The sequence below is a fragment of the Protopterus annectens genome, chromosome 10.part0 (assembly GCF_019279795.1).
Source record: "Protopterus annectens isolate FY-2018-M chromosome 10.part0, PAN1.0, whole genome shotgun sequence".
NCBI lineage: Eukaryota > Metazoa > Chordata > Ceratodontiformes > Protopteridae > Protopterus > Protopterus annectens.
Window position 1 is genome coordinate 296,285,997 of NC_056744.1, and position 12,795 is coordinate 296,298,791.

General features: G+C 36.4%; 1 protein-coding gene across 2 annotated transcripts in view; it reads left to right on the plus strand.

The window, feature by feature from the left end:
* LOC122813052 (cholesterol transporter ABCA5-like) overlaps positions 1 to 12,795 on the plus strand; it is a 2,390,735-nt gene that overhangs the window by 667,552 nt on the left and 1,710,388 nt on the right. For both annotated transcript variants that reach the window (XM_044085171.1, XM_044085172.1), the window contains exon 6: positions 5,447 to 5,676. In XM_044085171.1, the coding sequence (XP_043941106.1) occupies positions 5,447 to 5,676 (230 nt within the window). The remainder of the gene's footprint in view (positions 1 to 5,446; positions 5,677 to 12,795) is intronic.

The window sequence follows — 12,795 nt, forward strand, 5'->3', positions numbered from 1 at the left end:
CTGTAAAAACATGTATTTTGTAATTTGTGTGTATACAGGTCATGTCTAAATGTATCTCTAATTTTTCTATGTGGAGCTTTTCTCCCTGGGCCTCTGCTGAAAAAGGGCCTTTTCGGCTCAGTCAGGCACCCCCGGTTAACAAATGTAAAATAAATAAATATAAATACATGCCAGCTTAATCACTTACCCTTTCAAACAGCCTATTACCACTAATCTACATCTACCACTATTGTCATTTTCACCTCTTCTATCACTACTGGAGACCCTCTAACAATTAGTATTATTATTCCCCTTTCTTTTGTCCGAGTAATTCTACTGAATATCCACCCTTAAATCCTTTATTTGTCAAATTTCACATGCTTATTTCTATCCAGATTTGTCTCCTGTAAGATTGCTATTTGTACCCTACACTTCTTAGGGAGATTTGATAGTCTTTCTTTTTTTGTCTCTTCTGTAAGTCTATTCACATTCGAGGATAATATGGACAGAGTAGCCATTATGATAGAAAGCTGTTGCCCCCCCCCATTATACATGACAGTTCTTCTGAATGTGTATTTCCAATGTTTGTCTTACATGCGCACTCTGGCAGGCTGATCTTTTATACAGTTGCTTTTCCATTTGGACCTATGTCAGATTTTTTCAAGACTTTTTGATTTTATTAAAACTGTCAAACAAAAAACTTACCACAATTTCAGAACACCCCATCCCCTATTAAATTAGAATAAACAGACAAATCTATGTATGTACATTTTCAACAAATATTCCTATCTGAAGGGTTAAACTTCAGTTGTCCCAGCTCAACAACTGCACTCACAGGCATTACCTAACCTCAAATTAACATGTTACAGCCTTTACACTGAATGTTTTTTTTTTTTTTTTATACATGTATTCCCCTCTTAGATGTGAAAAACAAATTATATGCTTTCAAAAAACATTAACTTTTAGCCCTAAGAAAAGTGTACTGGCTACCTTAAAGTAAAACTAAATTATCCACTGTTGTATGAAATGCATTAATTAATTAAGGCTGCAATCTCTTATTCATTTCCTATAATTTTAAACTTTATTTTTCACTGATCTGATTGCCATTGTACCTTTAAGTTTTGCATTTCTCTCAGCAAAAAAAAAAAAATAAATAATACTCCGAACTCTCAAGATTAGTTGCTTGGACCTGCATATGGCTCATCTCCACAGAAACATAGTCAGCAATGAGAAAAGACACAACTTTGCAGTTGCATAAAGGAATCTTTGTAAATTTCTTTCTGAACAAATTCTACAGAATCCCCCTGGCCATTTGCCTTCATCTGCAGACTTGTCTACCCCTGACAGAATTTGCTAAAAAAAAAAAAAAAGTTAATATCTTTCCAGATGCAATTAACTTAGCATTTTTCATGGCTTTCATCCCTATTTGCTTATAAAAAGACTTGTTTATAGTGTACACCAAGGATACTAATCTAAACATTCTCCCCTGTTAAAACAAGGGAGATTATATGTATATTAGTATTTTTTTACACTCCATCCCCACCTCAGCAGCTCAACACCACAGTATTATATTAACTTAAATTTGATTCTGTCCAGCCTTTCTTTTCTTTCTCTTATTATACTGTAAATCCTGTATTTCTTACAACTAAGAAAAAGTACTTATTTGCTTTAGTATTTTTAACATGTACAGCAGTAACTTAAGACGCCCTCCCCATTTAAAATACCCCTGACTGCACACTATACCAGAGTACTTTACACTACAGTATAAAGTTTATATCATAACACATTTTATTCAAATATTAATAAGAACAAAATTTGTTTTACTTGCAGTTCCTCCTCAACATGACTGATATAAAGTGAGGTGTATGCTTTTACAGTTTACCAACAAGTTTAAGAAAGTCAGCAAAAGTCCAGTCTTCTAAGACAGTTTTTTTTTTTTTTTGCAAAGCCATATTTCACAAATGTGATTGATGCTTTATATTCTTCTGTTTATTCAATTTCAGTGTTGCTGGCCTTCTTCTTGATCCTGTCCATCCCCCAACACCAGGCTCTGGGTCAAATCCAAGGTACTCCTAATTCTAGTTAACTCCTTTTTCTGTCTCAGGCATCTTCCTTTGGAACATTAGAAAATGTTTCACTGGGAAAATCTTTGTATGAGGTTTATTTTCAAAGGAATGATAAGCAGAGTGCCCTTCTGCTTGCTGACTCACTTTTGTTGGATACACTTTTTTTTTATTCTCCTCAGCCTGTTCTGCATCAAAAAATGTCTGATCCTGATGACAGCTGGATACAGCAGCTTGAATCTCACACTTGCCATATTGTCTCTAAGTTTCTGTTTTCGCACTTAGAGCTAAAATTAAGCTGTTGATAAGGGTACAGCCATTTTCCAGTGCTTTGAAATGTAAAAGGGACCTCCCACACTAGCACAAAATCATAATTCCCATAGAAGCTGCTGTAATCTTATAGCAATAAAGAATAATGTAATATAAATATTATATTGCCTAAAAAACACCTCAGACTGTCTGTAAAGCAGGACAGAACCATCTCTGTTTTGGCATCCCAATAATTGTGAATCATTGCCTTTGCTTTGATGAATTTCTTATTCAAGATCTTTAAACCCAGATGTGTGGCACTTCTGCAAGAGGTATGGTTATTCCTGCTTGTATGCAGTTCTGTTAGTAATCTCCATCTGCTAATGGAACATTCAATGATATGTCCATGGAAGACATCCTTGAGGGTATCCCACCTAATTGCTAAGGGATTACTACTCTTGAGGATTGTTGGCAAGTAGCTCTGTGTTTCTAAACTACAGTAACCAAGTAAAGTCAGAACTTTTTGTCAGCCGACTTTGAAACCTTTATGCATCCATTAGGTATTATGAGAATGGTCTGATACTACAACAGGCAAAGTTTGCTTGCCCTTCAGACTTGAAAAGTATTCTCTAGTGATCTCCATCCTGTGTGTCCTAGAATATGAGTTATGTAAATGTGATAAGTAAATTAATCTTTTTGTCTTTCAGTAATTGTTGAATCTGCAGTGTCTTACCGTACTCTGTCTCCCAGTGTCCAGTAGATTCATATATATTCCAGGGTCACTGAGCCCCCTGGCCATTCTTGCCTTGCAGATATCCTTTTTGAGGTTGCTTCTCCTTTCCTTGTGACAGCATAGTGGTCCTTGTGACAGCATAGTGGTCAGTCCTGGAGTATTTGTGGATGCCATCCATTCATTTATTTTTTCTTTAAACAAGAATAGTAAATCTTACTGCTTAACATTTGGGGGAAGTTTATTCTAGAGGTTTGGGGGGCACTGGGTTATAAACTGCTCCTCCACTATGTTTTATTTATCTTTTGTTAAAGATTTAGGTTCCTTGCTCTAGTATTGATGGAGATACTGGACTTGTGGAGAAACAGGGGCCCAGGCATTCAGGTCTGTAGTGGTGCATTAAGTGAGACAGAGAGCATCCATTAAATGTGAGACAGAGAACTTCCAGAGAACTTCCATTAAAATTCTGTAAGACACTGAATAAAGAAATAGAGCTCCAGCAAATGTTGATAGCTCAATGAATTTAGGCCTGTGATCTTTTTAGTTAGGAAACTTGGGTTTTCCTAACTCTTTATGTCTAGTGAGATACATCCCAAAGGGGACATCGTACTCAATAATTGACTTGATCTGTGCTGAGTATAACAGAGTGATTACATCTTTAGCCTTGATGATAATCCTTTGGCAAATAACAGGGCTAAATATAAGGATTTCCTGACAACCCAAGTACCTTGGTCCCTTTCTACATTTTCATTTTGCAGTGGTATGTTGTCTAGAACGTATGCTGAGGGTTTTTTTTGTCTGAAGTGATGATCCTACACCTTTTAGTATTTACTTTGAGCCCATTTTTAATACACCAAGCGTTTACTACAAAGAGTTCATTGTGGAGGATTTGGGTATCATAGAGTAACTGAAGAACAATCCTCACATTACAGTTGTCTGCACACTTTGTTAGGGTCTTGGCGTTCTGCTTGGAGATTTGAGAAGTAAATGCCAAAAAGCAGAGGTCCCAGCACTGAGCCGTGAGGGACACCACTGGTCACTTTCCTAATTTCTGATGATGCACCTGCAAATTGCACTGTGTGAGTTATGTCTTTCAGCCAGTTTGCTATCCATTTCATCACATATGGAATGATTTTTAAACTAGTCTTTTTCAAGTGAGGTAATACCAAGGCCTGTAGATGTGCGTCTCCAGAGAGCACATTCTTAAAGCCGAACAATCGGAACCCCGAACAGCATTACATCAGCTACAAAAGGTCAAAACTTACATTACTGAAAACCTCTGCTCACATTCTTTGTAGGAGGGCAAGCCCCAATGCACCCCCACACCCCCTGCATTTATATATATATATATATATATATCTATATCTGAGATCACACTACAGGGGGAAAGGGTAAACACCAATTCCAGCTGTACTACGGTTTTGGTCATTTTCAGTTGTGGTCTTTTGTATTCGGGTTTTTATTCAGTGTTATGAATGTAACACTTCTCAAGGATAACAAACCATTATGCAGTCACCCATATTCTACGCATCCAGAAAACTGATTTAATCTGCAGAAAAAATTAAGGTAGTTGCACATTTCCTCAAACTCTATAGCCACTGCTACAGTGGAATTTTCCGTCCTCCCTTAACATGCAGGTGTTGGGACTGTTATCTTTTCATAGGGAGTACGAATGCTCTCCTCTGCTCTGCTGTCATATAAAGCACTTTGGGGATTAGTGTAGTTAGTGGAAGAGCAACACTGAGAATCTGATTGTGCAAGATGCCAGCTCTCTGAGGTTTTTACACCTTTTCTCCAGGATGCAGTGACATCAGAGATGATTAAACTTAAGGCAGGTATGAAGGGGCTGGGGAGGTGCAAGGGGTTACTGAAACTCCCCCCAGAAAACAAAATAAAACTGTAGTGTTTAGTGTTGTTCTTTGCAATTTATCTCAAACTATCACTCTTTGCAGAACTGATTTTCATGAAATGGGCATATGACCAAATAACTTTAGCTGTCAAATTGTTTTAGTCATGCCACTTTGCAGTTTTTCCTAAATAGTACATTTATGTGTGTGGCTTTTATATCTTGTTTTATAGTGATGTTTTATCATCATTTGCTGTCTGTTAATATTGCTTTTAACTGCAGTATTATAATCTTGTTTGATGTTTCCAGCTGTAAAATTAATCCAAGTATAAACATTGGTAGCAGTTGGGAATTTAAACCTTGATCTGATTGTATGTTTTGCATTTTATCCCTGTAGCTTTTGCATAATCAGATTCTCTGCTGACTGTGGTATTTAATCATACTGGGAAAATCCTTAGGTTTTTATTGTGTACTGTAATACATGTTTATAATAATTTTTTGAGTGATGTTTTGTTCTTTAATGATCCTTGTTAATGTGCGATATTGTTTACCAATACAGTGTAATTTTACATTTTTCAGATGAAGACAAATATCTCAGTGTGGGAAGAACTTAAATCAATAGTTGTTACAGCAATGGAACTACCATCACTTGTGGAAATTGACTCTGTGCCTCATGCTATTATCTCAGTATACCTTGTGATGTCTTTTGCATCATTTGTGTATTTTCTTCCGGTCAATGTTGTGGCAGAAAAAGAAGAAAAGCTTAAAGAAGTTTTGAAGTTGCTAGGACTTTCTGACTCAGCTTTCTGGTAAGTTTTGGGCAAAGAACTGTGAGTTCTGTTATAGTATCAGTTTAATATTTGAAAGACTGAATTATTCTCAACTTGTCTTCTAACTAAAGACACTGCAAATTTCTTTGTTAATTTGTAAGAGCTGTAGTGGTATTGATAGGTATTATCTTTAAACCTTGTTTTGTTAAATACAAACTCTTGAGAAATGATCTCCTAAAAGCATTACACATGAAATGAAACAAAAGCATTTATATTTTTAGTGCCCTTTTCTTGGTACAGTAGCTGTTAAGAAGTGCTTCTCTTTCTGTGAGAAGCAGCAGCCTATCAGTTGATTTCATTATGTAAGAGTGGTATAGGGTAGAAAGCCTCTGTAGAAAATAACCATTTTTAGTCTGAGAAATTATTTTTGATTAAATAAAATTTGAAAAATGGAATCCTAATCATTTGTGACAAAGTATCTGTTGCCTGGAACTTGAAGATTACTTTCAATGTATAATTGTCTAGTAAGACTTTAAGGAGCTAACACTGGTTCCTTCCTTCTTCATAATGAGGAGGTTATTATAGTAGTTAGCAGGATGTGTTGCATTTGAGATGATAGACTATCAGTAGACTCCTGAAGAATTACTACCTTTCTGAATATGTAGTCAGAAGATTTACAAAAGCCACATTTTTTTTGAGGTCTTAACTATTAATGATGGTTGATTTACACATATGGATATGCAGGAGAACACAAGAATTACAGGTGACTACAGCTCTGTGTAAAGATGTAAAAAAAATGAATGTCAGAAAAGGGCACTTTGTTATGGGTGAAAACAGCGAATGCTCACTTGACTGGTCAATTTTTTTTGACTGTGGCATCTGTTGAATACTGCTCATAGGTTCATAGATAGGTACTAGGCTATCGGCTCTGGGGCCTATGTAAGCCTAGCCAAAAAGGTTCCCTGGCTTTCGCCACCCAAGAAAATTATTTTCCTGTGCCCCTGTCAAGCAGTGCCACAGACGTGATCCCCAGGGTTAATTTTCTATTTCCCATCCAGTCGTCAAGATTCTTCTTAAAGAGGGCCAATGAGGAGCTTTACTTGACATGAATGGGTAGTTTGTTCCAGAGTATGGGAAGTCTCTGGGACAGGAATCTATCCCTCCATCATGTTCTGTTTATTGTGGTGACAAGGTTTAGGTCCCTGGAGCATGTGGTTCATAGAGACTGGGATTTCTTTAAGTATAGCATGTCCAACAGCCCTGGGTTTGACATAGCTTTGTATGGTAAGCAGAGATTGCCTCTGAGTAGGTGATTTGCGACAGAGTAGAGCTGGAGTTTTTTGAGATAGTCTGCGTATGGTGTCTGTTTGAGACTGGTAATCCTCTAAGTGAGGTATTTTTGTGGTCTTTCCAATTGTTGTAGGTGTCTTGTGAGATACATGCCAAATGGGGCATTGTACTCTATAATGGGTCTGATGAAGGATGAGTAGAGGGGGACAATGACCTCCTCTTTTCTAGAAGAGAACCCTTTTGTGATGAGGTGTGCCACATAGAAGGATTTCCTGACTACTGTGGCGATGTGCTTGTGACTAAGTGTAGCAGATGCTGAGCAATACCATTATGTTCTGGAACTGACTGAACTGAAGTCTGTCTAGCATGGAGTAGAGGAAACAGTAAGTATTACATAGTTCCAAACTTTCTGTTCTTTGTGTTTGTACACCATTGGAGTTGTATGTGTATGTATGTATATTTCTGTTTATCTGTGTGTGTGTGTGTGTGTGTGTGTGTGTGTGTGTGGTGTGGTGTGGGGGTGGGCGTGTATATAAACATATATAGTGTGCGTGTAAGTGGCAGGGCATATGGAATTGTGATTTATGACCTTCTTGGAAAACATATATTTTGAGATGTATATGTGTGTGTGTATATATATATATAAAAGAATATATATATTTTATATATATATATATATATATATATATATATATATATATATATATATATATATATATATATATATATATAATATGTATATTGCATTTACACATCTGTATGCTTTAGGTGATGTCTGTGTTTGTTCACTTGTAAGTTTAAGGGAAGTTCAGCATGTGTGTGTGTGTGTATGTCCAGACAGTTAGTGGGGCATTAAGTTTAGTTACGTGGACTGTAGTTTAGTTTATAGGGGATTGATGTGGATTCTCTTGGTAAGGTGTCTGGGATCCTAAGTATCATATACGATATGTGAGATAAATTCTGCTATGGATAATTTATTTGCCAGTCATTTGAAAAAGTTAATTTTACTGAAGTATAGTTTCTTTGTAGCTGCACGTTCAAAGTTTATCCTGAAAAGAAAATATTCTTGTTTGCACTGACGTTTGATATTGTATGTATCAATTTGTCCTACTTTACCAAAAACGGCACTGTTTTTGCATAATAGTAACTTAACCCTGCATTTCTCAGTTGCAGTTACTTCACTGCTTAGTGCTGCAGACTGATATGTGGAAGATGACCACTGGTCAGTTGTTAGCCTCTTAACCCCAAATCATTGTCTGTATAAAGGTTTAAGTGATCTTGCCATATCTTAGATTTGTGATTCTGATATTCATTCCAAGAATGCTGCTATCAGATAACATGCTGTAAATTTGACAGTAAAGCCACTGTAGCCATATAGATGTAGAAGCAGAGTGTAAATTGTTATGACAACATAGAGGAACCTGGCATCTTCTGAAAACATTTATCCATGTGTACAATACACAGTTACAGAAAAAAGAGTGGAAGACTAAATTGTGGCATAATGTAGCCCTACCTTATTATATAAGGGTGTATATCTTTAAGACTAATATAGTAAGTGGAATATCATGTGGTTATCAGTTCTCCCAAAGAGCTCAGTTGGAATACAGTGCTTATGGAGGTTAGACAAAGTCTGTTCTGTTATGTGTGGTTTCCTAAACCTCCTTACATGCCACTACGTCATAAATGTGATAATGTTCCCCAAAACCAAAGAAACATATCTGCAGAATTGAAGAAGTGTGTTTGGAATTATTTTGTGTGTGTTTGGAAGTACAGACATATAATTCGCAGTGGAAGTATATTTCACCTGTACCCTCCAGAATTCTTTCACTAGAAGGAAACTTGCCATAAAACTGCTTTACATCCATAAATTTGATTCATTCTTCACCAGGAGTAAGCTTGATGTATTTTTTTGCTATAGCCTTTGCCTTTTGCTGTCTTCCTTTTCTCTGCCACTTCTAAAGCCTCCACAGATGGCCAGTTTACCTTTGCAGTCTTCTTTCTGTTTTGAATGTTTGTTGACGCTGCCTCCTGGACAATATCATCAGCTTCTGCCCCTAGTTCTTCAGGTGGTGTATCCTTTAGGTCTGATCCCTTAAATCTCTTTTTCATTTACACTCCCCCAGTCATTTGAAATATTGTTGAGCTGTTATCTCACTGGCCTAGATTTTTTTTATTTAATTCTAAACTTTGCAATAAGAAGCCAGTGGTTTGAGACACAGTCATTTCAAGGTCTTGTTTCTGCTTACTGTACTGAACTCTTTCATCTGCATAATATATAGTCAGTCTGATTTCAGTATTTACTATCTGGTGATAGCGATGTGTGTAGCCATCTCTTACCTGCTGTAAGAGAGTGTTTGCTATGATCAGTGAATTATCTTGGCAGAATTCTACTAGTCTATGCCCTGATTCATTGTGTAGTCCAAAGCCAATTGTGCTCGTTATTCTTATATATGACTGCAACCCTTTTTTTGAGTTTTTTCCCCAAAGTTGCCCCAGATCCTTATCAAACTGAGCAGCATCAAAACATTCAAGAAGATTTATGATGTTAAGGGGAACTTCCAGGTAAAAATGTGCATAATAAAAGACATAGATTGGATGGACCTAACTGAAGTAGAAGATACTAAGAAAAGGTGGCAGGAATGTACATAAGAACTATATGACCAAAAGAAAGCTAGCAAGTTAGGCTGGTGCACGGCAAGTGAGCTAGGTAGATAAACAAGAGAAAAAAGCCAGCACCCTGGAGGATTCTTACAGAACAAAACTTTATTCCACTGAAACTAGACCGGTTTCAGCAACAAGGCTTTGACCGGTTTCAGCAACAAGGCTTTCGTCAGTAGTACATTAAGCCATAATGGTGATTTCAAGTCTTATATACTCTCAAATATGAGTCAAATGACATCACTTCCTGTGCAGAAAATAAAACATTTTTTATTTATAAGAGTATATAAGACTTGAAATCACCATTATGGCTTAATGTACTACTGACGAAAGCCTTGTTGCTGAAACCGGTCAAAGCCTTGTTGCTGAAACCGGTCTAGTTTCAGTGGAATAAAGTTTTGTTCTGTAAGAATCCTCCAGGGTGCTGGCTTTTTTCTCTTGTTTATCTACATAAGAACTATATAAGAAGGGCCCTAAATCACTAATGCATACAGTGGTGTGTTGAAGCATCCTGGATAGTTGGATTCAAATTGCTGTGAGAAATATTAACCTCAGATATGCATTCGTATTACTCTAATCACTGAAAGTACAGAATAAATGAGCCTGTTGATGAAGGTGAAAGTGTAAAGTACCAAAGATGGCTTTTTGCTAAACATAAAAAATAAGATAAAATGATGTCATCGAATCCTGTCAGTTATTTGCAGATAGGCGGGGAAGAAGTGGAGGCAGTAACGGATTTTTTTTCTTTGGCTGAAATCTGTAGATAGTGACTGTAGCCATGAAGTTAAAAGGTGCTTGCTTTCTGGAAGGAAAGTTATGACAAATCTGGATGAGATTTTCAAGAGCAAAGGTCTGTGTAGTCAAAACTATGATTCTGCCAGTATTAACACATGGCTGTGAGAGCTAGACTTACAAGGCTGTGCTGGAAAATCAGTGCTTTTGAATTGTGGTGGTGGAAAAAACTTGAGGGTCCTCTGAACCGCAGTAAGACTGAACCAGCCAGTACTTAAAGGAAGTAAATTCAGACTAATCATTGGAAGCCCTGATAGTGAAACTAAAATCTAAATACTTTGGCCACATAACGTAAAGACAGGATGCACTGTAGAAGATAGTGACCAGCAACTGAAGATCAGGACATGAAAAATGGCAGGCAGTTTTTGCTATTTTTATTATTCTCTCAAATTCTTCAAAGTGTAGCCTAGTCAATGGGTTATTACTTCAAAACTCATTACACATATTCATAATTAATGGTATTGTACCAGATGAGTTGTGTATATGCAATATCAATGGCATTATGACAGGAATGTGCTTTTTGTTTCACTTTTAGCACCAATCTGCAGCTTTCCTTAGCCCATTAATACCTATGGCTCTTTGTTTAATTTCATTTAACACCCATATTTCTTTGTCAGTTTTAAAGCTGCCTTCCTTAACTTACTGAGTCACCAGTCAATAATAGGAAGCATAAGAAAGGGCAAGACGTAGGTAACAAAATGACTCCACGATTGTTAAAACTAGGATTTCGTGCAGTGAAGACACTGATTTCTTTTTCTTATTTGTTATACATATTTTTTGTGTTTATTAAGTGCATAACTGAGAAAGCTACATTTTTATTAAGATGCATTGTGTAAAATGTGATAGACAGGAAATTACATTGTCACTGTCCATTTTAATACACTGTACTTAAGATGTTTTGCAATTGTTTGCTAGTAATTATGAAGTGCAATGTTTTCAGATGTACATTAGTATTTCCAAAACCAAGTGGCCTGCAAACTATTATATGGCATCATTTGAAACCTTAGATGATGTTGAAATATTTGCTCTGTAAGTTGCACACTTTGAAAAGTATTATTGTTATGTATGTGGATATTATACGAATGAGCATAGACGTTCATATTTCGGTAATTTTCTAAATAAGTACTCTGAAAAAAAATCCATGGCTGTCATGTCACAAGTCTGGCTTAACAAAAGTGATCTGACACTGTACATTTAGACTGCACAGATATGAAAAATTGTTTGTGAATCTTGAGTAAAATATAATTCTCAATTTGTATGCATTACAATGTATTACAATATTTTTGTAAAAATTGTGGCTGCACTGGCTGTTTCTGTAAAGATGACTTCATACTAGTAACATTAGTTTTTGTACTGTTTTAATAGCATATACTGTTCACAATATGTTTGTTTGGATTATGCTGTTTTCAGAATATGCTCTGTAATATGAGAATATGCGACATTCCACAGCTCAGCGATGTTATTTGCAGGGTGTAGAATTCAATGCAGAGTCTACTCAAAATAAATTAAAGTTTATAATTATGATCATACTGAAAGATTTTGGATTATTATATTATTATTACACTTGTAAAGTTTTTTGGTTATTTATGAAAGATGCCCCACCCTGGATGTGCAGTAGCAAACCCTGCCCTACATTCATCTCATGAATAAACTGTCTGACTGGCAACCAGGTGCATTCACCAATGCTGTGGGTTATTTACTGAGAATATTAATGTAATTCTCTTTAAAAGTTAATAGAAAAACCTGTTTTGCATCAGCATGCATTCTCTGACCAATAAAAAGTATAAGCATTCAATGTCTTGCATTATTTACTGACTGTAACCCTTAATTATTTACTGGAAAACTAAACATTTATGAGGAACAGGTAAAGGTCAGTGACCTGTCAACTATAACTAAAGATCTGATGTCAGTCTTCATTCATTCTTGACAGATGGGTTCAATTCCAAACTCTCGGAACCGACTTGGTCATTATACATAGTTTGAACCAGCCAAAAAACTCTCGAGCTAAGGCTCTACCCACAACCCCCCTCTTCCATTACCTCAGATTTCGATTGTTGTGCTGAAAATTGGACAGGTCAGTCGATACTCTCAGCTAAGTGCTTTCAATTTTTCTATTTGCTTATTGTCATTTCTAGCAATCTTTGCTAAAGGCTCTCTGTTTTTTTCTTACTGGATAGTTTTTCGTTCCTTTTGGTGAGTATGTGACTGTTTCCCGCTGTTTCTACCCGCCCCTTTAACTAACAGTATTTCTCCTTACCATCGTTGATATCAGGCCTTTCATTCCTTTCCTTTCTTACTGTTGGTAGTCTTTAGATACCATTGTTGGTATTCTTTTCCCTTCACTATCTGTACCCTTTGGGTATTTCAACAGTACCATTGTTGGCAGAGCTTGTTAAAAAAAAAAAACCTCCTTTCCTT